At 36.6% G+C, this 26,076-nt stretch overlaps 3 protein-coding genes across 3 annotated transcripts; 2 read left to right on the top strand and 1 right to left on the bottom strand.

Moving 5' to 3' along the window:
- The first annotated feature begins 5,427 nt into the window (after nucleotides 1–5,427).
- On the top strand, nucleotides 5,428–8,307 carry ccdc137 (coiled-coil domain containing 137). The gene is made up of 6 exons (XM_052553286.1): nucleotides 5,428–5,595; nucleotides 6,267–6,394; nucleotides 6,968–7,175; nucleotides 7,749–7,828; nucleotides 7,918–7,997; nucleotides 8,083–8,307. Exons 1-6 carry the CDS (start codon nucleotides 5,546–5,548, stop codon nucleotides 8,269–8,271), a joined length of 735 nt encoding a protein of 244 aa, XP_052409246.1. The 5' UTR covers nucleotides 5,428–5,545; the 3' UTR covers nucleotides 8,272–8,307.
- Nucleotides 8,308–9,158: 851 nt separating this feature from the next.
- btbd17b (BTB (POZ) domain containing 17b) lies at nucleotides 9,159–13,938 on the top strand. The gene is made up of 3 exons (XM_052553280.1): nucleotides 9,159–9,312; nucleotides 11,205–11,490; nucleotides 12,246–13,938. Exons 1-3 carry the CDS (start codon nucleotides 9,240–9,242, stop codon nucleotides 13,318–13,320), a joined length of 1,434 nt encoding a protein of 477 aa, XP_052409240.1. The 5' UTR covers nucleotides 9,159–9,239; the 3' UTR covers nucleotides 13,321–13,938.
- Nucleotides 13,939–18,604: 4,666 nt separating this feature from the next.
- Nucleotides 18,605–23,496, bottom strand: kcnj2b (potassium inwardly rectifying channel subfamily J member 2b). Its single transcript, XM_052553268.1, has 2 exons — nucleotides 22,724–23,496; nucleotides 18,605–21,290 (listed from the first exon to the last, which is right to left on the bottom strand). The coding sequence occupies exon 2, from the start codon at nucleotides 21,050–21,052 to the stop codon at nucleotides 19,712–19,714; it is 1,341 nt and encodes a 446-aa protein (XP_052409228.1). The 5' UTR covers nucleotides 21,053–21,290; nucleotides 22,724–23,496; the 3' UTR covers nucleotides 18,605–19,711.
- Nucleotides 23,497–26,076: the final 2,580 nt, after the last annotated feature.

The following is a 26,076-nucleotide window of genomic DNA, read 5'->3' as shown; positions in this document are numbered from 1 at the left end:
GGCATGTTACCCGATTTAGCTCTGTAGCTACTGTGGTTTTGTTATTGTTCTGTGTCACTCTTCACTTTGGCAGCTGGGTGATTTAGGTTGTTATGCTCAGGTGTTGGAACCTGCAAGTCTGTTCAGTGTTTCTGTACTGAACTGTTTGTAGGTTTCGACAGTGCAATTCACTTCTGTCAGCTCCTTAAATTGTGGCAATCTCTGGTCACACGCATATTCTCCTGTTGTACCGATAGAAAGTATATCCCGACTGTAGTCTTTTTCCATCGTTTTTTTTTAAAGCGCATTCCTACATGACATTTAACAGGACGTAGGATCATTGGCAGTTATGTGTGAAATGCATTAACATTATAGTAAGAAAGTGTAAGAAGAAGCATGAAAATTTTTCCGGAGCCATATTAGCTGTACAAAAAACGATACTCATTTCCAACACAAGGTTTCAGAGCCTCTAGGGGTGGATGATGGAACTACAGGTGGTTTGTGAGACTGTAACTCAGTGGATATTTCAAGTAAATAAAGATAAAAGGGTTTCAGCTAAGAAGAATCCTGCACACTATAGGACAAGAAGTCTGATTGTTTTTTGTTGAATCCATTTTTCTCCTTTCACTCTTGTGGCATTAGGTTACCCAAGGCCGACTACCAGTAATCCTTTAATGTGTTGGAAACTTGGTCAGTTTTGTTAGTGGAGTCCATTGTATCTAGAAAAACTGTATAGGAATCATGTCTCACTGTAGAGGGCCCAGATGTAAACGTAGTATCTATATGGCATCAAAGAAAGCATTCTGTAAAACAAAAAGCCTCTCAATCATGTCCAATTTGCTAATGGAAATGTGCCAATAATTCACTATCTAGCACAATGCTTTGTAGGGACGAAGTCGTCTCACTGTCCCTTAGAGTAAGTGTTGTGTAAAAGCGTTTGAACTAGGTCATTTCAGGTTGTCCACATCATGGCCTACAACTGAATATTTTGTATGCCGAGGTAAAGCCACACCCCAAGTATTGAATATTAATGTCTGAACATGGATTTAAATTCTATATGTTCATTGAGGAAATTGACACTCCAGAGAACGCCATGCTGTATCTGACCCGGTGACTTGGCCAAAATACATTTTAAGAAGCTTGTTCCTACAGACCATAGTTGCGAGGTGGGGAATTGAGCAGTGCTCACCATGAAGAGTGCATTGAAAGAGTGTAGACATTGGATGGGCGAAGCTTAAACCCCTTCCTGCTGCTGACAGATCATGGGAACCTTGAGTATATAAAGGTTGCCAAAGAGGTAAGATCCCAACTAAGCAAGTGAATCTATTTTTGATCTCTATTAAACATAATTTTAACACCAGACAATACAACGGCACAGGTATTTTCCAGGGAATTTGAGGGGCAGACAGAGAAAACCATTTCAAAACGGTCCTTATTTTTTTTACAGTTCTGTTTGGTGCTACTAGTTGCACAGAAATTACACACTTGAAGGTGAAGTGTGTAATTTCCACTGTGATTCTATGTTGATGTTGTGTAAATCCTCCCACTTTCATTGCATAATTCTGCTGATACAGACTGTTTTTTCTCCCCCTGCGGTTGGCTTTGGCCTGTCCTAGTCAGGAACAGTGGACAGTGGACATGAGACTCTGGTCAAGACATCCCGGCTCCAGTGCCTCTGCACAGTCTGTATGCACCCTGGAATGTGAATATGAGTGCATGTAAATGTGAGAGGACACACACAGAGGTATCATTTCCCCAAGACCTCACACAGTGACAACAACTATTTATTGCCAATAATGTGCCTGGTACCTCAGAGTATGCTGAATAATGAAGTGGCCTTTATAGCAAGATGATCAACCAATGGCAGTGTCAGTGTCAGATGTGTACATTTCATGTAAATCAGCAGTATGTACAGTGGTCCCAAAAAAGCATTTGGACATTTACCAGTAAGCCATGCTTAAAAATGTCTAATTTGAACTGTACTAGACACACATTTGCATCTTTAGTGTCCAAAAACGATTTAGTGCCACAGTATCCATACACATTGAAACAAAGATGCATGATGACTCTATTTAAAGAACCTGTAATGGAACATAATAATACATTGCATTCACTTCTGAGAAGTCCTGTTAACTGAGACATAAAAAAACAAAACAAGACAGAGACACACAGAAGAGGGAAATATGTGGCGGTGTCTTGGATTGCGCACTGTCTCAGGATTTGCGTCAGTGGCCAGTTTCATCCGTTTTGGAGCCGTGTGGTATCTGGAGGTTTAATTCAGAGCTAGGGCTCATCTTGTGCTCTCTTTCACCACAAGTGCCTTCTTTAGCATCTGTAAATATTAGCTCAAGACTATTTTAGAAATAAAATAATTTTCTGAAAGGAATCCACCACCAGTGATAAGGAATCCATTTAAATGAAGCTTCTGGCATTGGGGGATATTTATTATTTGCGCAGCAAACGAAATTGACTCGGTTAAAGCATTCCTGTGGATATCCAAATTCAGAATGGACATGAGGTCCTTCAGAAGTTAAAGGTGAAGTGTGCGATTTCTGCACAACTAGACGTCACAATCTAAATTGCGAAATGAATTTATTTGTTTTATGTTTTTTTATACTTCTACACGTGTTCTACAAGTAGTAGCAATATCTGTAGTAGCTCTCCAAACATCTTTTCCCTGCTCATGTCTAAAAACTGGACTTTGCAAACTGTGGACTGATGAGTTTGTTCTGTGAATGACTAGACCATCTACTCATGCTACATAGATTCTATCTTCTTTCCAGAGCACTAGTGTAGCACTAGCTCCCAGTGGAGACGCTGAGCTGGCAGTAAATATCCAATGCTTCTTTATAATTTAAGATTGTTCAGCGAGGTGGAATTTTCAAATGTAGGTTTGTAGACAAAACTACCTCCGCTTCTCTTGTTTGTTGTTTTTTTTACTTAGTGACTCATACTGTCAATACCAACTGTGTATGTCCCTTTGCATATACCTTGCTGTCCATGACTCAATGCTATCACAAAAGAATAGAGATTACGATTACAGGAGATGTCATGAAGCATCTTTATACAACTTTGTTCCTTAACAGTCCTCTTAAACACAGCCAGATGATCAAAACATCACAGATATCCATTTCAGATTGGTAGAGGAATCTTTCTTTTTGGCGCAAACCTAAACCATCACCCACAGAAGTATTGTAGGATAGTGAGCGCCTCTCTTTCAGGGGTTCCTTGGCAGGTCACTGCAGACAGACAACAATGTTAATCACATAATATATGTTGTGGATGAGCTCAAAGCTTATGATTACATCCGGTTTTTCTAAATACACCAACATCCAGACATATTACTCTCACAAGTGCTACGCCAGTCGTAAAAACCCATGCCAACTTGGTTTAGCTTGGGTGAAACTAGATTACCCTTTATGGTGTTTGTTTCCATTTCCTCACTGGTGCTTCCCAACAAGCTGGGCGACCCTTCCTGGAATGTGCCCCCCCCCCCCAAGTTATGTCATAAGCATAGGATAGTTCTTATTTAGGCTTCTTCGCGTGAATGGCCTTTGTTTCTTCTTAGCTCTACATGGCAGCACAAACATGACCACAAACATGTGACCTCCTCTGAATGACAGCCAGTCCAGCACTGAAAAAAATCCAGGAAATCAGTGTTATGCAATTAAAAATACAGTATAAAAATACAGTATATTTGGGGAATTAGCATGTAAACAGGTCATAAAGAGGCTGCTATGCGGGCAGGTCACTTGTGGGTACCTGGGAGTGGAGCTTTCTCAGGAAACTGTGAGTCAGGCCATTCTGAATGTGTCAACAATCCGTCTGTCCACTTTTTTGGACTCAAAGAGCGTGTTGTTCCCTCAGGTGGAGACTTAGGGTCATCCAGGTGTCCCAAGCTCATGGAAAGGTTTAGTCAGCTGGTTCTGAGAGGCTGTTTGAATAAGCCTGAGGTCTGAGTGTATATAGGCGTTTGGAAAATAAAACTAATGTAATGGTAAGAGTGGAACCCAGTTTATTAAACCAATTTGGTGGTGATGCACATTTGCAAAATGCAGCTTTTATTGTATTTCCATTGCCTGGAAAACACTTTATGTGTCATATGCAATATTTAGAATTAAAAACAGGTGTTTAGACATTATCTATTTTTACATCTCTACTTTAAAGAAAAACTCTAAAAGTTTCAGAAATTGGAAAAAGCTTATGAAAGAAATTGACATTTAACCATTTCCCCCCAGATGACACTTAAAGGGTTACTCCACCCCAAAATGACAATTTTGTCATTAATCAGTTACCCCCATGTCATTCCAAACCCATAAGAGCTTGTTCATCTTCGGAACAGTTTAATTTAAGATAATTTAAGATATTTTGGATGAAAACTGGGAGACCTGTGATTGTCCCATTGACTGACAAGTAAAGTACACTGTCAAGGTCCAGAAAAGTACAAAAAGCATCATTAGAATAGTCCAGCTGCCTTCAGTGGTTCAACTGTAATGTTATGAAGCAATGAGAATATTTTTACTGTGCGAAGAAAACAAAAATAATGACTTAATTCAACAATTTGTCTCCTCTATGTCTCTCTGCATTACCGTAACACCATTTTGGAGAATATCAAAACGAATGAAAAGAGCTTTTATGGTGTTTGGAACGAGTGATTAATGTGATTAGGGATTAATACATTTTCATTTTGGGTTGGAGTATCCTTTTAATTCTATTATATGTGCCAAAATTTTGTCAGCTTAGCTGGTCATGAATTCACACACAGCACTCTGCACCAAGAGAGCACGTCATGATGCTAATCTGAAATCATACGTTAAGGACAATTTTCTTTTCAAAGCATGTGGATGCACTACAGAAGGAAAGGTGTGGTAGTTGTTCCTGATTAAAATGTTAGCGTCAAAGAAAATGATCCAACAGTAGTAGAAATAAAGGAAATTGGAAATATGTTATTCAGACAAGTAGGCCTAGAGAAAGATAGATCAAATTCAGGAATGGGAAGGAACTAAAGCAATATATTGAAATTATATGGGTTCCCCCAAAAACATTAGAGTTACAATTATTAACATAAGACCTCTGCAATTTAATTTAGCTATTTGACTTAGACATGACTGAAATCTTGTCTGGATGTGTGGTCATGAAACAGTTACCATGATTATAATGTAAATAATTAAGCATATACATTATGGTGATGATCAATCTGACATTAGTTGTCATATTGCGCGTGAATAATATTGGCGGTAGCTAGGCTAATTGCCATATAGCAAAAGGGGAGGAAATAAATCAGAGAGAGAAGTTAATAAACTCGGATAGTCAAATTTTTGTTGAAATCACTAGAAAAAAAAAACGTACTAAAAAGCCATACAATGGGTATTTTTGACCAGACTAAATCGAAAAACATGATTTTACCACAGAGCCTGCGCGGACAGTGCGAGTTCCTTCCGCAGCCAGTAAGCGGCAGTAGCGCGCTGATGTGCTGCTGATCTCCGCGGCATAGAGGAAGACGAGCAGAAACACACCACGAGTTTACCGTCCGCTGGAGGAAGCGTTATTTACTGAAAAGTACACAATGAAAACAGAGAAACAGCTCAAACAACAGAAGAATGAGAAGCATTCCAGGTAAATCAGAGGCTTAAATCATCTTCAGTAAGAGTGTTTCGGAGGAATATGTGGCTATGTCTGGAAATCTTGTCAGGTGGTAAACAAACTTCAATAAAATAAAGTAAATTGACAACCCGATTCTAGAACACATTATTTTAGCCATATACGTCATATGGATTTACAGAAAATGTTGAAGGCGGAGTTTCTTTTTGTTCAGGTATGCCTAAAGATGTAATGCTAAGTTAATAGCCTTGCGTTGTTCCCAATTTGTCACTTCTCATTACAAGGCCTAAATCCCACATGAAGATGTATGAATATTCACTATGTGTTTTCAAAATTGAAATGCCACATTCATAGACCGTGTATTCATATGACAGAAATTACTGTAAAAGTCCTGGAAATGTATTGTGGTTATTTTTTGGTATATTTTTTGGTTAGCTCTTGTATAGTTCTTAAATTTTGTTTAGTTCCTGCATTTTTATTTGTTTATTTTTTTTTATACACTTACAAAAAAAGTTTTTATTTAATTAATTGTATTATTTTTTTTATATATGCGCCGGCATCCTTGTTGAAAACCATTTCGTTGCTTCACAGTTGCACTATTTAGCATTGCTCAGTCAGACATTGCTTTTGTTAACTCAGTTGATTGAGGTTAATATCTAATTGTAGAGAGTCTTGTCTTCTTTTAGTAAAAAGAAGTCAAAGAAGGGTTATGACCCTGCATCAGATGACCACCTCCAGCAGATTCCTCATCGCTTGCGTGAAATCATGAAGAGTAAAGAGAAGATGGAACAGGGCTCCAAAAAGAAGAAAAAAGGTACTGCCAGTCTTACACAATCATGTTAAGTGTTTCAGTTTGTACCGCACAATAAAAGCAGATCCATACTTACACAATTAACAATTCACATTTGTTAATATTAAGTTAATTCCTAAACGAAAAAGTCTCTCTCTTTAAAATAAATAAGTAAATACAGGTTTTTATTAAAAACGTGATTTAAGCCTTGGCGATTGGTAATGATGTTATTGATAATGGCTGTTTTAACAATAATATGTCAGTATTAATTATTGTCATAATGCTTGAAAGACCAGTAGTGATTATTTTGAAACGGTGTTTTCACACAGTATGATCTTTCACTTTCATAAGATATTTATTTTTGGCAATCCATATAGTTGTTATCCATTTATTGTTGAGGAGAGTGTGGATTTACTGGGATTCTGTTGAAACGATTGCATGTAGTTTAGCTGTTAGAAAACTGAGGTTATTCATGAGGGCCATAGCTGTCTGGGTTTCGTCTGCAGACAAGATACTGACCCACAAAAACTGCACAATGACACGGCTAGTAGAGGAGGGGACATCTTGCTGTATGTTCATATATGTTTCTTATTTTAGCCTTTAAGCCAAAGATGCTCTCAGGAGATATTCCTGTTCCACACTTCCGCAGAAAGCAATACGAGTCCGAGAAGAATTATATCCGCCGCATGACTGAAGAGGCTGAGCATGTCCTCTTCCTCACAAACAACCAGGAACAGAGACAGCCGGAGGTCAAGGTGAAGAAAGAAGTGGAGAAAGAGGAGAAGAAATCCACCAAAAAGAAATGGTTCGTTCAACGCAGGGTTATTATTATTAACTAAAACTAAAGCCATAAAAAAGTTTCTTTTTCATTATTTGTAACATTTTTATAATATTCTTTATTATATTTGTATTTCAGTTAGTTTCCAATGCAACATTTTTCGTTTTTGTTTAGTTTGTCGAAGTACTTAACTCATAATATACTAAAAATAATAATAAAAAAATGTGATGCTAAAATAATAAGTAATACTAATACTTAAAAATACTTAAAAAAAATAAAAATGACAAAACCACACACATTTAAAATAATTAATTAAATAAAAAATGTAAGTGAAAACAGACAATATAAAAATACAATACAAAATATTAACAAAAACTATAATAGTATATATAATTATTATTATATGTATACTATTATAGTATACAAAAAACTCTTGTTCGACATGCATTGATGTTCACGATTTAATACTAATCAGTTGTTGTTGCCATTTTTTCAGTGCAAATGCATATAGTAATTATGCAGGATTTTCTATATATAAAGCCTGTATTAATTTCTAACCCTGCATTAAGTTTTTTAAAAGTGTCTTTGTCTTTATTTTAGGCTCAATAGAGGGAGACTTCAGAAACAGAAAAAGAAGCTAAACCAGCAAGAGGAACTCGAAGAAGAGGAGATGTTCAAAGGCATGCATTACTTCTGTTAAATTTAGTCTGTAAAATTCGGCATCAAATTGCAAAGCGTATTCATATTCCATCATTTCTCTTCCTCTTAGATGAAGTAGCGTTTGGAGAGGTTGCTATGGCGCCTCCATCACTGAGTGTTAAACCGAAGAAAGCCATAGTTAAGCCCCAGGTAAATTCTTTAGGTGCATACACTCCTTTATGAGATGCTAATTAATGCTGTTTGTTCATTACTATCATCCTGATCATTCCTCCAGGGGGCAAACAAAGGTCTTCTCCTGAACTCCCTCCTGGGTCACAGTCCTGTGTCGCTCACCAAACCATCAATGGCGAGGAAGAGGATTGTGGAGGAAGAGCGGGAGAGAGTGGTGTTGCTGTACAGACAGATGAGGCAGAAGCAGAGAGACAAGCAAGAGCAGGACAGAGCTGCCAAGACCTCCACATGATGCACTGCTATTTGTATTAAATAGTATTGTATTATCTCTCTGTGTGTCTTTCATTTTTCTACACCTTTTGCTACGTCTGCTGGTCAACAGTACCATATTGATGGGTCTTGTGCTAAAATATTTACAAGTAAGATGTAGCAGGACTGTGTATGATGCAAAAAAATAAATGAATTCACACTTTAATGTAATGCACAGTGAGTTCACATGCATTTGGTCTCTTAATACTCAAAATGACTCATGTAAAATATTGACTTTTGAAAAAATTAAAGGATTATCTGGTGTTATAATAGAAATATTGGCATTTATTCTCATCCTGGCTTGAAACTGGCTTGTTGATCAAAGCTGTGATATTACTTTTTAATAGCAAGTGATCATTTATTGTATATAATATACAACACACATTTGTAGATTATTTTTATTTGTACAATTTAACACTTGGATTGTTGATGGTTTTATTTCCCTTTCATGCTTTCCCATTTAATTTTCGTGTAGATATATGGTGTAGACTGGGTATTTCTTCACACAGTCATTGACTTGTGAATGCGTTTGTTTAAAGATGTTATTAAATCCATAAGGAATCCAGTATTGTGCAAGAATGCACAATGATATTTATCTTCCAGTGTATTCTTTTTCTTTATTTGAGCTAATACAGTAACAATAGACCCCGTGTGTAGACCGCATCCCTCTCCAGACGCCCTCTTCAGTCCAAAAAAGCAGCCCAGTGCCACAGATCGATACCATGTAACACTGAAAGAGGAGAAACTCACAATCAAAGCGGTCGTCATGGCAACGGCCCAGCTGGATTCCACCAATCAATGCGCTCCATGAGGCTGAGAGATGCTCAGCGATGTGCCAGCGTCCTACAAAAAGAGTGTGGGACAGGGAGACTGGGCAGCACTCACACACAGAGAGAGAGAGGCTGGAGTGGAGAAAAGGCAAGGTAGGACGACATTAATACAGGACGAGAGATGGTGAACTCTGGAGGAAGCGTTCCTGTCGGGGTCTTTCTGGCCAGTCTTTGTGTGGCACTTTGTGTAGGAGGTAAGATCAGAGATTTCTTTAGTAGGTGAATGCAGGGGCGGACTGGGAGTAAAAAGTGGCTGCTTTTATTGTGCCTTTCTATTGGTCTTATATTTGTCGTTTTTCAGGAGCTTGACATCTCCTGTCATTTTATTGAATAGCGCTCCAATTGTGGAGTATAGAAATTCTTACCATGATGAAAAATACAGTTAACAGTAACATTGTGAAATATATGAATTTTCAACATCATACTGCAGTCTTCAGAGTCACATGATCCTTCAGGAAGCAGTCTAATATACTGATTTGCTGCTCAAGAAACATTTCTGATTATTATCAATGTTGAAAACCGTGGTGTTGCCCAATAGTTTTGTGGAAAATGTGATACATTAGCATTCAGTCAGGGGTAAGATAAAAAAATATATATATATATATATTTATATATATATATATATATATATATATATATATAAATATGTATATATATATATATATATATATATATATATATATATATATATATATATATATATATAAATTAATACTTTAAATCAACAAGGTTGCATTCAATTGATTTAAGTGACAGTAAGAGATTTATACAAATTACTTATTCATACAAATAACTGTGTTCATAAAATAATCCTGAAAAAGTATCACAGTTAAAAAAGTTTTAATAAGAACCATTATTAATAATTGTGCACAAATAATAACTGATAATAATTAAGCAAATTAGCACATTAGAATGATTTCTGAAAGATCATGTGACTGAATACTGGAGTATAGGCTAAACTTCAGCTTTGATCATAGAAATAAATTACATTTTAAAATATCTTCAATAAAAACAAACACTTTGAAATGTAATATTTCATAATAGTGTTTTTACTGTATTTGTTCTGATAAATTCAGCCTTCTTTCAGTAAATACATAAAAAGTCTTAATTACTTAAATTACTTCAAACTTTCGAAATGTAAAATAATGCATGTGAATTACCTAAATACACATTTTTAATTATAATATATATCCTAATCATGTAATGAAAATCTTCAGATTTACAATTTTCTAGTAAGTTTGATAATAATATTTGACAGTTATTGACAATATTAACAAATATTGTTACGAAGCTTACACATAATATAATTCTCCTGGTGCTCCAGATGGCCAGTCCGCCACTGCGGTTATTATGAGTTGTGTTATTATTATTTTATTTTTTATTTTTATTCAAAAAGCTATCTTTAATATGATCCGAGCAATTAAGATTGAATATTTTATTGCATTTTATTGTCATTTTCTGTACAGCAGTTGCATAATTTGCACAAAAGCACAATGATATAGGCTATCTAATATAGATTTCAAACATGATTTCACTTAAAAATCTAAATATCTAAAGCATTTCTTTATGTAGACATAATTTTGCACTATTCAGCTGCATTTCTAAGAGAAGTCCCCATCTTCACAGGAAATGCAGTAGCTTTCAAACTGTCTGGTGTGAGTGAATGAGTCACATGACTTGAAGAGCAGCAAGCGGCAGTCGGAGTCTTTCACACTGATCTTGCTTGTGATTCAAACTTTTTCTTCCTTTTTTTCAGCCTGAACTTGGGCTCTTTCACACTTTAAATGCATTATAATTTGTCTGACACTTAATTTTATATGCCTTTGATTGCTTGGAAAAAATTAAATTTGCAGCTGAGTGGCAGAAAAAAATGGATGGAAAAAACATTTTTGGGTGTGTTTTGCATTCAAAACACTGGTTCCAACTGCATAGATGACATACAAGCAAGAATGGCCACAATTATTTGAAAGATTATGTTCAAGCAATGAATAAAAATGATTTTTTTACTCTTCTGAAGTTGTGGGGTTTTAAAAAGCCCTCTTTCTTAATCCATTCTTCTCACAAATCTCCCATTTCTGTCCTGCAGCTGCATTAAAGTCGGACGTGGTGTTGGAGAACAGTGCTACCACACTGAACCATTCAATGGTGCTGGTGCAGCGCATGGAGGCCTTCCTGACCCAGGGAAACGGCAGCGACGTGATCCTGCGTGTTCAGACCTTAAACACGGACGAGGTGAAGCTCATCCATGTTCACTCGCTGGTGTTGACTCTACAGAGCGACGTGTTTGATGAGCTCCTACAGACTCGTAACTCCTCTGCGATGGTCCTCAGAGAGTCACCGGACTGTGCAGCTGTCTTTGACAAGTTCATTAGGTGTGTGATTCATTACTAATTGTTCACTTATTACAATCACAACCCCCAGGGAATAACATAGGGCCGAGGTGATAGCTAATTACCCATTACCAGCCTAAATCTATAATCAATAAACCATAACACTCCACTAGCTGGGAGCAACCTACTGGGCTTTCTAGGAAAAGGTCTATGACATAATCTTTTTGCCTTTTAGTTGACTTTGGTAGACAGTAATGTATTGCTCGCAATGATCTCAATTTCTCTTCTTGAGTTTTATTTTGAAGTACTGGAGCAAAAGATTTATATAAAATGATAATGGCCCAAAAGCAAGGTTTATTAATTAATAGGTATATGTTTACATTTTTAATGTTATATTATAGATTGTCAATAAAACTTTAATTTGTTTTTGTGAAAAGTGGGGACATCCCATTGACGTAATGGTTTTTATACTGTACAAACTGTATATTCTATGGCCCTTCACCAACCCTACACCTAACACTAACCCTCACAGGAAACTTTGTGCATATTTACTTTCTCGAAAAACTATATATATATTTTCTGTTGTATACCTAGATTTAAAACTACTGCAACCAAAGTGCAGTTAATACAGGGACATTCCCAGAACTAGACCTCACATTTTGTCAGATAACTTTTATGAACAGAGAAACAGAGAACAGAACACTATTATTGCACCATTAAGTGTAGCATTACCAATCTTCATGGAGGCTATGGATATATAATTTCAAGGAAATCAAAGGTTGATCTTTTCCCTGCAGGTACTTATATTGTGGTGACATCACAGTGCGTCTGAACCAGGCCATTCCTCTACACAAGCTCGCCAGCAAGTACCACGTGTGGGACCTCCAGCAGGGCCTTGCCCAATACATGACCCAGCACCTGTCCAGCGACTCGCTCACGGGTCACGTGGTGAGCTGGTACCAATACTCCATGCAGATTGGGGATGTGACCCTGCAGAACAGCTGCCTGCAGTACCTGTCCTGGAACCTGTCATCGGTTCTACACAGCGCTGAATGGAGCTCAGTGAGTGAAGAACTGCTGCTTGCTTTGCTGCAGCGTTCAGACCTGGTTCTGCAGAGTGAACTGGAGCTGTACGAAGCTCTGGAAGCCTGGATCAACCAGAACCAGCCCTCAGTTGAGACGGCCAAGAGCGCACTTAAAGCAATACGTTACGGCATGATATCACCTCAACACTTGTTCCACCTGCAGAAGAAGTCGTCTGTGATGCTGAAATATTACGAATCGGTACGCGATCTGCTCTTCCTAGCCTTCCAGTTCCACGCAGCCTCACCCATCCAGCTCGCAAAGTACTTTGACGTAAACTGCAGCCTCTTTATGCCACGTAACTACCTGTCACAAGCATGGGGCTCCCCGTGGGTGATCAACAACCCAACCCGGGACGACCGCAGCTTCAGTTTTCAGACTCAGCTTGGACCGAGTGGCTACGACGCCAGCAAACGCGTGACCTGGAATGCTCTTTTCTCACCCCGATGGCTTCCTCTTAGTGTGCGATCTGCTTATCCAGAGCAGGGATCCATGCAGCCCTCTCGTACCGATGGAGGACGTCCGCGGATCATCGTCACACCGGCCACCTCAAGCCCAGACTTTGCTGGCGTCAGCTTTCAAAAGACTGTCATCGTTTCAGCCCGCAAGCAGGGGAAGGTGGTGGTCCGTCATGTCTACAACTTCCACCAGAGTACAGAGGAGGCGGGAGACTTCCTGTTGGAAGCGGACCTGCAGCGTAGAGCATCCGAGTACCTCATTGACAGCTCGCTTTACCTGCACATTATTGTGAAGCCCCTCTATCACAGCCTCATAGTAGGGAAAAAGTAAGAGTCTTGTTCCTCTATCAGTGATTTCTGATGCCCTATAGCTTTGAAAGCAAGTTCTACATGTCCAAATTGATTTTACATTTATGGATTTGGCAGATGCTTTTATTCAAAGAAATTTAAGTTGCATTCAAGGTACAGATTGACATTTTGATTTTACACTCATTTGGACTCACTTTTGATTAGCACAAAATGAAATAAAAAGTGAAGCTACTTTCATAGATTTTTCTGTTGCATTCAGGTGTGCAATACCTATTTTTCTCCATTCAGTCAATTCCCAATGGATAAAATCAAAGTCCGTCCTACTCTAATTTTACATCTTAAAAAAAAGAGATTACAGAGGTAAAATGGGTTGTGAATGGTTACTTCCGTAACCAGTTTTTACTATAATGCATGGAAGCTCACCCTAATTTGTTTGTACTTGGAAATCACCATAGTCACGTTTGTAATATTGCTATGTTTGACTTCAGATTGTAATCCCTTAAGTTGTATGGTGAGCATGCTGAATGCTTTCATAAAATGAAATAATAATAATTATAATTAATTGCATTGATTTTTTTTGCACACTTGTGTTATATTGGAATTCATGTTTAATTAAAATCACAATTTATAAACCCACAAATTAATGTGTCTACTCATTACTAAGACTAAGGCTATATTTTATGCATTGGTAAAATAAATAAATAAACGCCCACACACACATGTTTGGTTTTGTGAAAAGTGGGGACATCTCATAGGCATAATGGTTTTTATACTGTACAAACTGTATATTCTATGGCCCTACACCAACCCTACACCTAACCCTAACCCTCACAGGAAACTTTGTGCATTTTTACTTTCTCAAAAAAAGAAAAAAGATTAAAAAAAAAAAAAAAACAATTCTGTATAATTTTTAAGCATTTTGAAAAATGGGGACATGGGTTATGTCCTCATAAGTCACCCACTCCTTGTAATACCTGTGTCATACCCATGTCATTATACAGAGTTGTGTCCTGATATGTCACAAAAACAAGAACACACACACACACACACACACACATATATATGGGAAAACATTAATATTTATTTTCTATTTTCTATTCAGGCACTGGTTAATTCTGAGATATTTGCATTTTACTTTCATCAATGGTCTCCTTTCACATTAATGGGAAGAACACATACAGAATATATAATATATATAATATAATATATAATACGGAATTGTGGATGGGGGGAGTGCATGTACAGTTCTCTCTCCACCTTCAATACCATGACTTAGGTGCCCTTGAGCAAGGCATCGAACCCCCAACTGCTCCCCGGGTGCCGCAGCATAAATGTCTGTCCACTGCTCTGGGTGTGTGTTCACAGTGTGTGTGTTTGTGTTCACTGCTCTGTGTGTGTGCATTTCGGATGGGTTAAATGCAGAGCACAAATTCTGAGTATGGGTCACCATACTTGGCTGAATGTCACTTCACTTTCTTTCACTTTCACTTTCATATATATTTAGTGTATGTTTTATTACCTATTTGTGTCTGAGCCAGAAATCTCCCCCAGTATCACTTAAATACATAAGATTTTTTAGGTTTATTCCTTTCTATTCTTTGAATCACATGAAACTGAAACCATTGTGAGTGGAAAATTGAAACTACATCTGTTCTCTTATTGCCCTCTGGTGGCCAAAACGTGGCCCATGCTGTTGAGCCATTGAGCTATTAGAACAGAGAAAGTGGTTTATAGGTTGGCTGCTGGTGTGCAGACGCTGACTCTCGTGTTGACAGGTTTCATGATGCCATTTGGCTTGAGTAAAGCTATCAGAAGATAACTATTAGAAAGCCAGCTGGAGCACAGCAGTGCAAACACAGCGTTTAGAAGCAGCTGCTGGAGTGATTATGGATGCTGGGCAGGTGCATGTTGGGAAAATAAAGATGATGCTCAGGGTACAGTATGTTTGGAACAGAATACTAGCTTACTGCAGCGTACATACACTGTATACTACAGACTAGAGGTTATATTAAAAAATTTCAAACAGCACAGTGTAAAATGCAGGGATAAACATTTTAAAACATTTGTTTATCCAAATTAGTGTAATAATGTAATAACTTTTAATCTGATCAATTATAAAGTTAATTAGAAAGTCAAGAAAGAGATGTTAAAAAAAAAAAAAAAGTTGAGTCAAGTGCATTGCATTGTGGGATACATTATACACAGAGCGCTCTGCCGAATAATACAAAATTTGGCAAATGTATTAGGTAAACCGGGTATTCTTTCCATACACAAAATGTGCATGCTGCATACTTTGGTTATAGTTTTAGCATTGCAGTGTTTCCCATACATTGATTCATTTGTGGAAGCCCGCCACAAATAGATTTTTCAAAAGGCTTTGACTTTGTTGCATAAGCATGAGCTCTGCACATTTCAAAGTCAACACGCGCCCCTGGTCTTTTATATGAATGTATCTCTGAAAAGAACTGACTATCTTCAGAAAAGGTTTGATGTCATTTTCATTTAGTGAGGACAAGCTCTGCTATGTGTACAGCCCTTAATGGGGAAACCACAAATTCTGATGATCCAAAAGTGCCTCCTGCTGGCAGGCAATGAATTTACATTTTCAATAAACCCTTAGCAGTTTTATATATTTTCCTCTGGGGAAAGTACCACCTCATATATAGAGTCTAAGTCAGTGTGCATTGTGAAAGTCAACACTTGATTCAATGTGGCTATAGAGGTCATTAATGGAAACAGCTTTATGTAATCAGTGTTGGAGAGAATGTGTAATGCGTCAATACTGCTCAGTCAATCATACTGCATGTGGAGATACTAACAGAGACAATAATACAGAAACCTTCCTATTCATCTCATGGTTTGACATATTTTAATCTTAAAGGACCACTCCACTTTTTTGGAAATAGGCTCATTCTCCAACTTCAACAGTTAATAAATTTAGTTTTACTGCTTTTGAATGAATTCAGTTGATCTTCGGGTCTGGGGATAGCACTTTCAGCATAGCTTAGCATACATTATTAAATCCTATATTAGACCAGTAGCATCGCGTTAAAAAAAAAAGAGTTTAGATATTATTCCTATTAAAATTTGACTCTTCTGTAATTATATTGTGTAGTAAGACCAGCAAAAAATTTAAAGTTAGTCTAGCCGATATGATTAGGAACTATTCCGGCGTAATAATCAAGGAACTGTGTTGCCGTATCATGGTCGCAGCAGGTGCAGTGATATCACGCAGTGCCTGAAAATAGTCCCCAGCTAGTTTGTGTAGTTGCAGCAATAGCAGGGTTACTGGGAACTATTTTCAGGGACTGCATAAAATAATTGTGTGGAGTGTTCCTTTAATAAACGAATTTTCCGCATTTGTCTTTAAAAAATAAAGCATTGTGAATAAGAGACTAGTCGGCTGTTAAAACTGTTTGTCGTTTAAACCAGCGACAAGTAATAGGCTCCTCAATCAAACTAACCTTTAAATGGGTGTCATTTAATTTCTATTAATTAAAACACAACGATTTTGACTAATTTTACACACATTTTAATAGAAAGTTGGGCTATACCCGTTGAAGTCAGAATTGACAGTTCATTAATGATGCAGAGTTCTTGCAGTCTCATTGGCTAGAATTAATCAGGTGCTGAAGAGCTGATGCACCTTTAATGTATTATAATATCAATATAAGTTTTTATTTTTCTCCCTTGCAGAAATATTTAAGAAATGATTACACCACAAAAAATACCAGCAATGAATGAATTAATAAATCAGTCAATGATCTGTACATTTTATTTAATAATAATATGAATACATTGTATTACAACAAATGTATATATGTATATATATATATATATATATATATATATGTGTGTGTGTGTGTGTGTGTGTGTGTGTGTGTGTGTGTGTGTGTGTGTGTGTGTGTGTGTGTGTGTGTGTGTGTGTGTGTTTGTGTGTGTGTGTGTGTGTGTGCTTTATTGGGTGTTTCAGTGAGGTCTAATTGGGGTTTGAACTACTGTAATATGTTCAAATATATAATCTGTCTGACTTTGTCTGAAAACAGCTACAAACCAAGTGGTTCTCTTGTTGAAATTGTGCCGTTTTAGTTAAGTATTTGATGAGCTGTAGAATATATTACAGTTTTGTTATGGACAATTTATTGTTTACATTTAACTGTCATTGTCACAAAAATATAATTTTAATGCAACATTTGCATGTAGATGAAAAAAGATGAAAAAAATAATACTTTAGAAACTGCAGTGGGGTTGGTTGCCCACTGAAAACCTACATAGTGCCCAAAGGACAAAGCTGCTGTGGGCCTCACATGGGCTAACCTACATGGTTTTAGGGTCAAACTCAGTGCAAACAAAAATCAGATACCTGACTGATTCAAATATACGGTAAGAATGAGAAACATATTGATGCAAATTCTTAAAACCCATTGACTCTGCTTTACTGCCCTGTGAAACTATGCGTCATAGATTCCCTTGCAGAACATGATAGAGGGATAATCCTAATCTCACAGACATTAGAGATTAAACTGACCACACCTGAACTGATACTGCTCCGTTAATAACTTTCACTGCAACAGCTGTTTCATATTTCCTTAAGTACCTCAGATTATCTATCTATCTATCTATCTATCTATCTATCTATCTATCTATCTATCTATCTATCTATCTATCTATCTATCTATCTATCTATCTATCTATCTATCTATCATATTTCATTTTTAATTATCTGTTTATTTTTTGGTTGTTCATGAAGCATCTGATGGCAGATTAAGTAATTAATCTTCCTAGTAAAGAGGACATGTCATTGGATAATGTGGAAAATTCCCTCAGGGTGAAATCAGACTTTCAGCAGAACAAAACCGAATCCTCTCATTGGATCTCTTGTGTCCAGTCGATGCTCTGTTTACACAAACTAGAGTCATGGATTTAAATTAGTCCAGCCAGACAGACTTTTTTTTTCTGGATGATCTCGGTGACAACTATTTACAGTCTAATGAATTTTTTCTTTAAATGTACAGCACATGTTGAATATGTCAAATAGATGCATGATGTATCACTTTGGAATGTTATCTGTCAGGATTACATAATTTATGATTGTGATTCAAATACAATTATCTAAATGAAATATGCAAATATGTTGCAGACCTAAATGCAATTAGAAAATATGATATGGTGTCAAACAAGTATTTTAAAATGAACTGTGTCCACACAGAAATTAATACAAAGGTGAGATATAAATCATTTTTAAAGCACTTTGCATATGATATTTTCAAACACTGTTAAGTTTTATTGTGATAGCTAGTGTCACAGTTTTATATATCAGATCCTTTGATTAGGTATTGGTTCCCTACTTTTTATGTTTTTTAAAACCTGCCAGCAATGCAAGTCATTATTGCTTTGGTTGTCACACATTGTCATATAAAACAAAATAGTATACCTCTTATCAACATATTTATCTTTCAGCAGCAGATAAGTAACATTCATGTCTTCTTTCATAAACATTGACTTTAATGTCTTTAGTCACTAAAAACTATTGCACATTCACTACATGAAAACAATAATTGCCCAAGATTAGCATTACTCTCATTAAAAATGTATGGCTAATCTTCAATACTGATATTATAGCACATTACAACCAACACAATCAATTATGCACTGTATGCATATCAACATACTTTTCTTTTGTTCATTTGCAGAAAGAGAGGAGAAATACAACATTGTTAAGAGACCAGCTCATTAACAGGTTGTCAAATCATCTGTGATCCATATAAGCATATCCTGCCTGTTTTCAGTCACAACCAAATGAATTATGGAAACATTTGGTTCTCATTTTCACTACAGCCATCATCCGCCTCTGCTTTTGAAGTCAAACATAATGAAGAAAGCAATCCCAGAATGCATTGTGACAAGCTCAGTGAAATAAAAAAATGCATCCAAGATGGTGGCCAGGAAACTAAGTTAAATAGACTGGTGGCACTGTGTAACAAATAAAACAATACGTTTTCTAGGTCAAAATATCAAACATGTTGTACTCTCTGACTGGATGAAAAAAAAAAAAAAATCTGTGACCTAATGCACTGCCATTTTTTTTTATTTGACCAGTCTGTCTCCCCAAAATCTACAAAAACCAGATGAAAACTTTATGTAATGTTTTTTATTTCAGTTCTTTGCTTACATTATCTTCAATATGTGCTGCTCGTCTATATTACAAATTAAATGCATATAGACTGTCAGGGTTGATTTGAAAGTTAATGCTTGTTGATCTGTCTTCTTAGATAACAAGGCTAAGTGAATTACAACATCTGCAACCCTGACTTTTGAGATTCCTGGTAAGATTTTGCTTTTAAAATAGCAGCAAAACACCCTTTTATGCTACACACCAAATAGTCAATAAAACAAAGTCTTTCTTCAATCGGTCATAACTCAGGCTGTTGTCTTGAAGGTTTGAGTTGTAGTGGTAAAGAATCCTGACTGGAAACGGTGCTTTTGACATCATCAATATTAGATCCTTCCAAGAACATACTGTCCCTTCTGATGTTCTTCTGGTCTTTATCATCATCATCATCATCATCATCATCATCATCGTCATCCTCCGATTCCTCTTTATCCATGAATGCTACTTCATTCTCGTAACAAAAAGAGTTGGAGCTAGACCTTACATACTTTTTTTTGGCCAAATCTCGAGCGCTGCATTGAGGTGTGCTGAGAACCTCATAGGTGTTCTCGAAGCGTGAGTAGTCCACCTTGTAATGGTTTTTCTCCTCAAAAAGGACCGGCTCAAAGCGATGACCCCACAGGATTTCGCTCGTCACGTAAGAGCTCCGACACTGAGTGGTCATAGATGTAGCTTCCACCATGCCCTCCAAAATCACCACTATCTCCAGCCCCGAACTTTCCAGTTCCTGTTTGCTCATATCATAGAAAGGACTGTCCTCATCAATCTCATGCACAATGGTGATAGGGGACACTAAAAATATACGGTCAATACCAGTGTCGAATCCGACATCAATGTCTATCTGATCCAGCGGGATGAACTCGCCTTCAGCGGTGGTGCGGGATTTGAGCAGCTGGGCACGAACGTGAGCTTCCACCAAGTGGCTTTTCCGGAGATTCCCGACCCTCCACATTAGACACAGTTTACCATCTCTCATAGCTATTGTGGCATAATGACTGAACACAAGGGTTTCATTTCTTTTCTTAGGCTTGGCCATTTTAGCCATGACTGCACCAATGATGAAGGCATCAATGATGCATCCCAAGATGCTCTGGAAAACCACCATGAAGACAGCAATGGGGCAGTCCTCTGTTACATATCGGTAGCCATAACCAATAGTTGTTTGTGTCTCCACGGAAAACAGAAATGCTGCTGTGAAGCTGTCAACATTCGAAATGCATGTCTGCTCTTGATTCTCAGAATCCCCAGAAAAAAGTGCAATGAGCCAGAATATTACTCCGAAAAGAAGCCAGGACAATAGGAAGGAGAGGCAAAAGAGGACCATCATCCAACGCCAACGGATGTCAACGCACGTCGTGAAGATATCGGCCAGGTAGCGCTGACCTTTTTCACTCATATTGATGAACTGCACATTGCAGTGTCCGTCCTTGTTGACGAAGCGGGTTTGTTCTTGCTGCTGCATGTGCACTTTGCCGCCCACATTTCCATTGCCGTAGCCATTGTGCATGGCAATAGGGGACAGCTTCATCCCGCCTTCCTCAGAGGAAACTATGCTGTACCGGTGTGTTCTCACACTTCCCATCACCGCCGTAGGAGGTGGTTGAGACTCGTCTGCTTTGGAAAACAGTCTGAGTTTTTGGTAGACTCGTTGGAGAAACACTTTCGACCTCTCACATGTGCCACCACACAAATGAAAATCTGTAATACCTTGGAATCAAGCAAGCATTGGGATGACCATTTAAAAAAAACGATGTTTTCGCTGAGGCTTTGAGGATGTCTCCTCTTCTGTAGACTAAGCGGACCTCATTGGCAAAGCAGGGCTATAGAAATAACATATAGACAAAGTATGAGATCTGAAGAAATGAGTCTGAGGAATGAGATGCCAATCTATTCAGTTTGCACAAAGAAAATTATTATTTATGAACGGTGACATTACAGGGCTTTAAAGATTAACTGTCAAGATCAAGAAAAATATTTCCATGCATGTAAGGTAATTTCTCCTTTGACCTTGCAGAGCTGTCCAGAAACAGAAACACAGATGTTCAGATTAGAGCTGCATATAAAGTTAGAGAATTATACACCACATATATAATACCAAATATATAATATATAATATGTCAACTATTAGATGAATATATAGTTGACATATGAACATGGACAAATACACTTTTAAAAGTATGAATGTTCCATTTACAGGTATAGTTTGTTAATAAACATGAGGTCATTAAAACAGCATCCACAGTAATTATATTAAAATTATGGGGGAAAAAATTCTGTTTCAAGAATTTATACAGCAAGGGAGCCACATTTGGCCTTCAATTCCATCAATGTAATTTATATTATCTAAATAGATCCAACACACGAACAGAAACAAGTTTTGAAATCAACTAAATTAAAAGAGTCACACCATAGGACAAAAAAAGACTTTTACACCATAAAAGTAAACATTAAATGAAAAGGTTAAAACTGAAGTGCAAAACATAAGCTCAACAAAACATAATACAAAATTCAGTATGTGAGTAGAAAGGAAAACAAATTAATGAATATATATTTAAAATAATTATTTAATAACTGCTTCAAGACTATAAATTGTATGATGTCATTGAGACATATAGAGAAAGCTGATAATTTATCATAAAACTACACATCATAAAGGGGCGTCAACCCAGATATATTTATATTTTCTGTGAATGTCATTTTCATTATTTTGAAACTTGTTAAGATAAGTTTTTGCTTATTTATTTTATTCAGGTGGAATTACAAAACAAGGTTTGTATAGGTGGATGGAAACAGATTACATGAATAAATACACTTGATTTGTCTTTTGTTCTGAGGAGATCAATACAGTGTTGTCTGCTATAATATGATTTTTCTGTTTCCAAGCAAATATGGACCTTTTAAAACATTCTAATATTGTAATTTAAACATAAATAAACATAATTTTAAATATATAATTATGAATCTCGAAAAAGCGTTTCACAAAATACTAGGCTATATTATTGACAAAATGATGCACATTGAAAGATAATGAATCTATCATTAAAATAAACAAGGGTAAGCATAATTCACCACAGTTAAACTGATAGCATGAAATTAAAGTTGACAACTGTCAAACAAGTTAAAATATCTACTCAATAAAAAATGCCTAAAACTGACATTTGCACAGAAGTAACTGCTCGTTTCTAATGACTGCAATAATAGAGTTAGCTACTGTTAAACAAATAAATCGCCACATAACTCAAACGAAGCTTACCTCCTGGAGTTCAAGAGCAACAGGAGTTTAGATCAGCACATTTCTGCAGATAGCAGTTGTGATAAAGATCAGTCAGACATGATGGGGCTTGATGGAGGTTTCGATCATCTCACTCAGTGTTGGCCAAAGCTCAAGCCAATCGAAGAATAGTTTTAAAAAGCCTGTTAATCTCCGCCCTGCTGTCATGACAGGCAGCTGTGATTACTGCATCTCTCACAGGATGCCGTTCACGAATGCACGATGACGTAATGCACAATAACCAGGTTTAAATAATTCCTACAATAAATTAGTAGACTATTATTATTTATTTTCATATTTATTAATTTTTTTTAGCGATAAAAATAAGCCTGAATACGATTGACGTCGCGTCGTATCTTAGGCCAAGTTTTCATGCTCATGCTGCACCCTAGCAATTATTTGTGTGGAATGAAAGGATGCATTTTCAAATTATTATGATACATAATTAGGAACAGTGGCGAGGTCAGAAATTTTAAACTGAGTGGACCTTGGTGGAATAGGGTGGACCTCAATGACTACTACAATGACTACAAATTACACAAATTTTACAATATGGGATAAAATCACTATACAGTTCAGATGAGTTAAATGTGATTGAAATTCATGAATATCATCAAAATACATTTATAAGCAGCTACAATGCCTATTGCAAGGAAGACAAATATAGATATTGTAATGCTATATGACCACTGTAGCAAGACATCAGTGTTCAGTAATTGTGTTCATTTTAAACTAGAATAACCTGGTTCATGGGAAGCGGGAAGTCGTGACCTAATGGTTAGAGACCCGGACTCCCAATCGAAAGGTTGTGAGTTCGAGTCCTGGGCTGGCAGGAATTGTGGGTGGGGGGAGTGCATGTACAGTTCTCTCTCCACCTTCAATACCACAACTTAGGTGCCCTTGAGCAAGGCATCGAACCCCCAACTGCTCCCTGGGCGCTGCAGCATAAATGGCTGCCCACTGCTCTGGGTGTGTGCTCACAGTGTGTGTGTGTGTTCACTGCTCTGTGTGTGTGCACTTTGGATGGGTTAAATGCAGAGCACAAATTCTGAGTATGGGTCACCATACTTGGCTGAATGTCACGTCACTTTCACTTTTTCACTTTCACTAACTTACTGTGCCACGGGCAAATTTCTGACAGCATTATACTTTGAGAGCGATCAGTTGTTGCTTACATTCAGGGACGTAACCATTTTTTCAAAAGTGAGGGGGACAGAAATTACAAACAATTTTTTATGTTTTTATAGAAGCCTCATCTGAAAAAAAGATAGTAATGTGAAATATTTTTACTATTTAAAATAACTTTTCTATTCAAATATATTTTAAAATTTAATTTTTCCTGTGATCAAAGGTGAATTTTCAGCATCATTACTCCAGTTTTCAGTGTCACATCCTTCAGAAATCAAATCATTCTAATATGCTGATTACCAATATTTAAAAGAGTTGAGTACATTTTGTTTTAGTGTTCTTTGATGAATAGAAGGATCCAAAGATCAGCATTTATGTGAAATAAAATGACTCTGCAACATCATCATCATTCAAAATCTTAGAGTCAGCATACAGTCAGCTTTTTTTTTGGAAAATAAATTTTAGAAATGAATACTTTTATTTAGGAAGGATTCTTTAAATTGATCAAAAGTGATGATAAAGACATCATTTTACAAAATTATTATATTTCAGATAAATGCTGTTCTTCTGAACTTTCTATTCATCAAAAAATCTACTTAGCTGTTTTCAACATTATCATTATTATTATTATTATTTTATTTTTTTGATTAGCAAATCAGAATATCAGAATTATTTCTGAATGATCGTGTTACTGGAGTAATGATGCAAAAAAAATATTCAAATAGAAAACAGTTATTTTAAATAATCTATTAAAACTATTTCACAACTTTACTGCTGTACTTTTGATCAAATAAATACAGGCTTGTTGAATAGAAGAGACTTGACAGGTAGTGGATATGCGCATTAATAATTGGCTTAGAAATCTATAACTGGACAATAACAAATAATAATGATTTTGTATATACTACAAACACTTTTTTCACATAAGTTATAATAGTATCTATACTGTAATAAATGCTATGTCAATTAGCACTGCATTTTTCATATACTTTATCACCTGCTGGAGATGAGTAGAAAATCCAAAAGTGTGTTTTTCTGTGAAAACAACTGTTTTCAAACAGCGCTAGCTGGACGCTGTTGTCCATATTAGGAGTTTCCTGTTATGACTTTCAGCGCGAGAGCGCGCTCCGGCTTCAAGTATGAATGAAACACACACTGCAGGAGAGTTTAGCTCTCCGTGATGTTCATATCGCCTTCTGGGTCCGAATAAAATATCAGGTCATGCGCCGACTATCCTGTCTCTTTGAGTTTAAATCTATATTTATTCATACCAGCTCTTGAAAACCTCTATGGGAACACATTTGACTGAAAATGTAATCTACGGCCCTGTTTACGTTACCAAAGTCCTTTCTGGACACTGTCTCTGTATTCTAGAAATGGGAACTTTATGTACCACTTAGGAGCAAAATGACTAGACTTGCCGTTTATTTTGCGCGAAAACTGGCGTGAATGCAATATTACTCCGTGAATGGGAAAGAACAGGTGGTTCATCAAGTGTGGATAAATCAGCTAGTATGTTACTTATTTCGACGATTAGCTAGGGTTGATGTTGATGTTTCAGGGTATGTTCTTGTTTGTTTTTTTTTTTTTGTTTTTTTGTTTTTTTTTTATTAAAGATGTCTTTTTCGACAAACTCGTCTTGTGTCATGCGTGTTAAAAGTTAGCAGACGTAAACTCATCTTCCCACTCCCCGACAATACGTGATTGGCTAAACAGTACTAATAAGCTGATTGGCTGTTGCAGGAAGGCAATTATATGAAAAGGTTTTCGCTCTACTACAGTAGTTATTTTTTTATGAAACTTCTTGTACGTGTTTAAGTGTTCAGTATGTCACATATGCATGATTTTTTTCTGCTTTCCCACATACATTTTCTTTTTTGTCTGATTAGGAATATGCCTATTCGGAATGTTCGTTATTATTTAGATGAAGAAATAAACAGAAGAATGTTTAAGTAAAATAACAGTAAAATGATATATATATATATATATATATATATATATATATATATATATATATATATATATATATATATATATATATATATATATATATATATATATATATATATATATAATTGTATATTAGGGCTGGTAATTTAACGCGTTAATTAGATTAATGCACATTGCCCCAGACCTATGTGGATCATCTGCAATTTCATACATTCGATTGATGACTAATATGAGGCAGAGCAACAACTTACTGCTTA

The sequence above is a fragment of the Carassius gibelio genome, chromosome A3 (assembly GCF_023724105.1).
Source record: "Carassius gibelio isolate Cgi1373 ecotype wild population from Czech Republic chromosome A3, carGib1.2-hapl.c, whole genome shotgun sequence".
In the NCBI taxonomy this organism is placed as follows: Eukaryota; Metazoa; Chordata; class Actinopteri; order Cypriniformes; family Cyprinidae; genus Carassius; species Carassius gibelio.
This window is presented reverse-complemented; position numbering and strand designations above follow the sequence as displayed.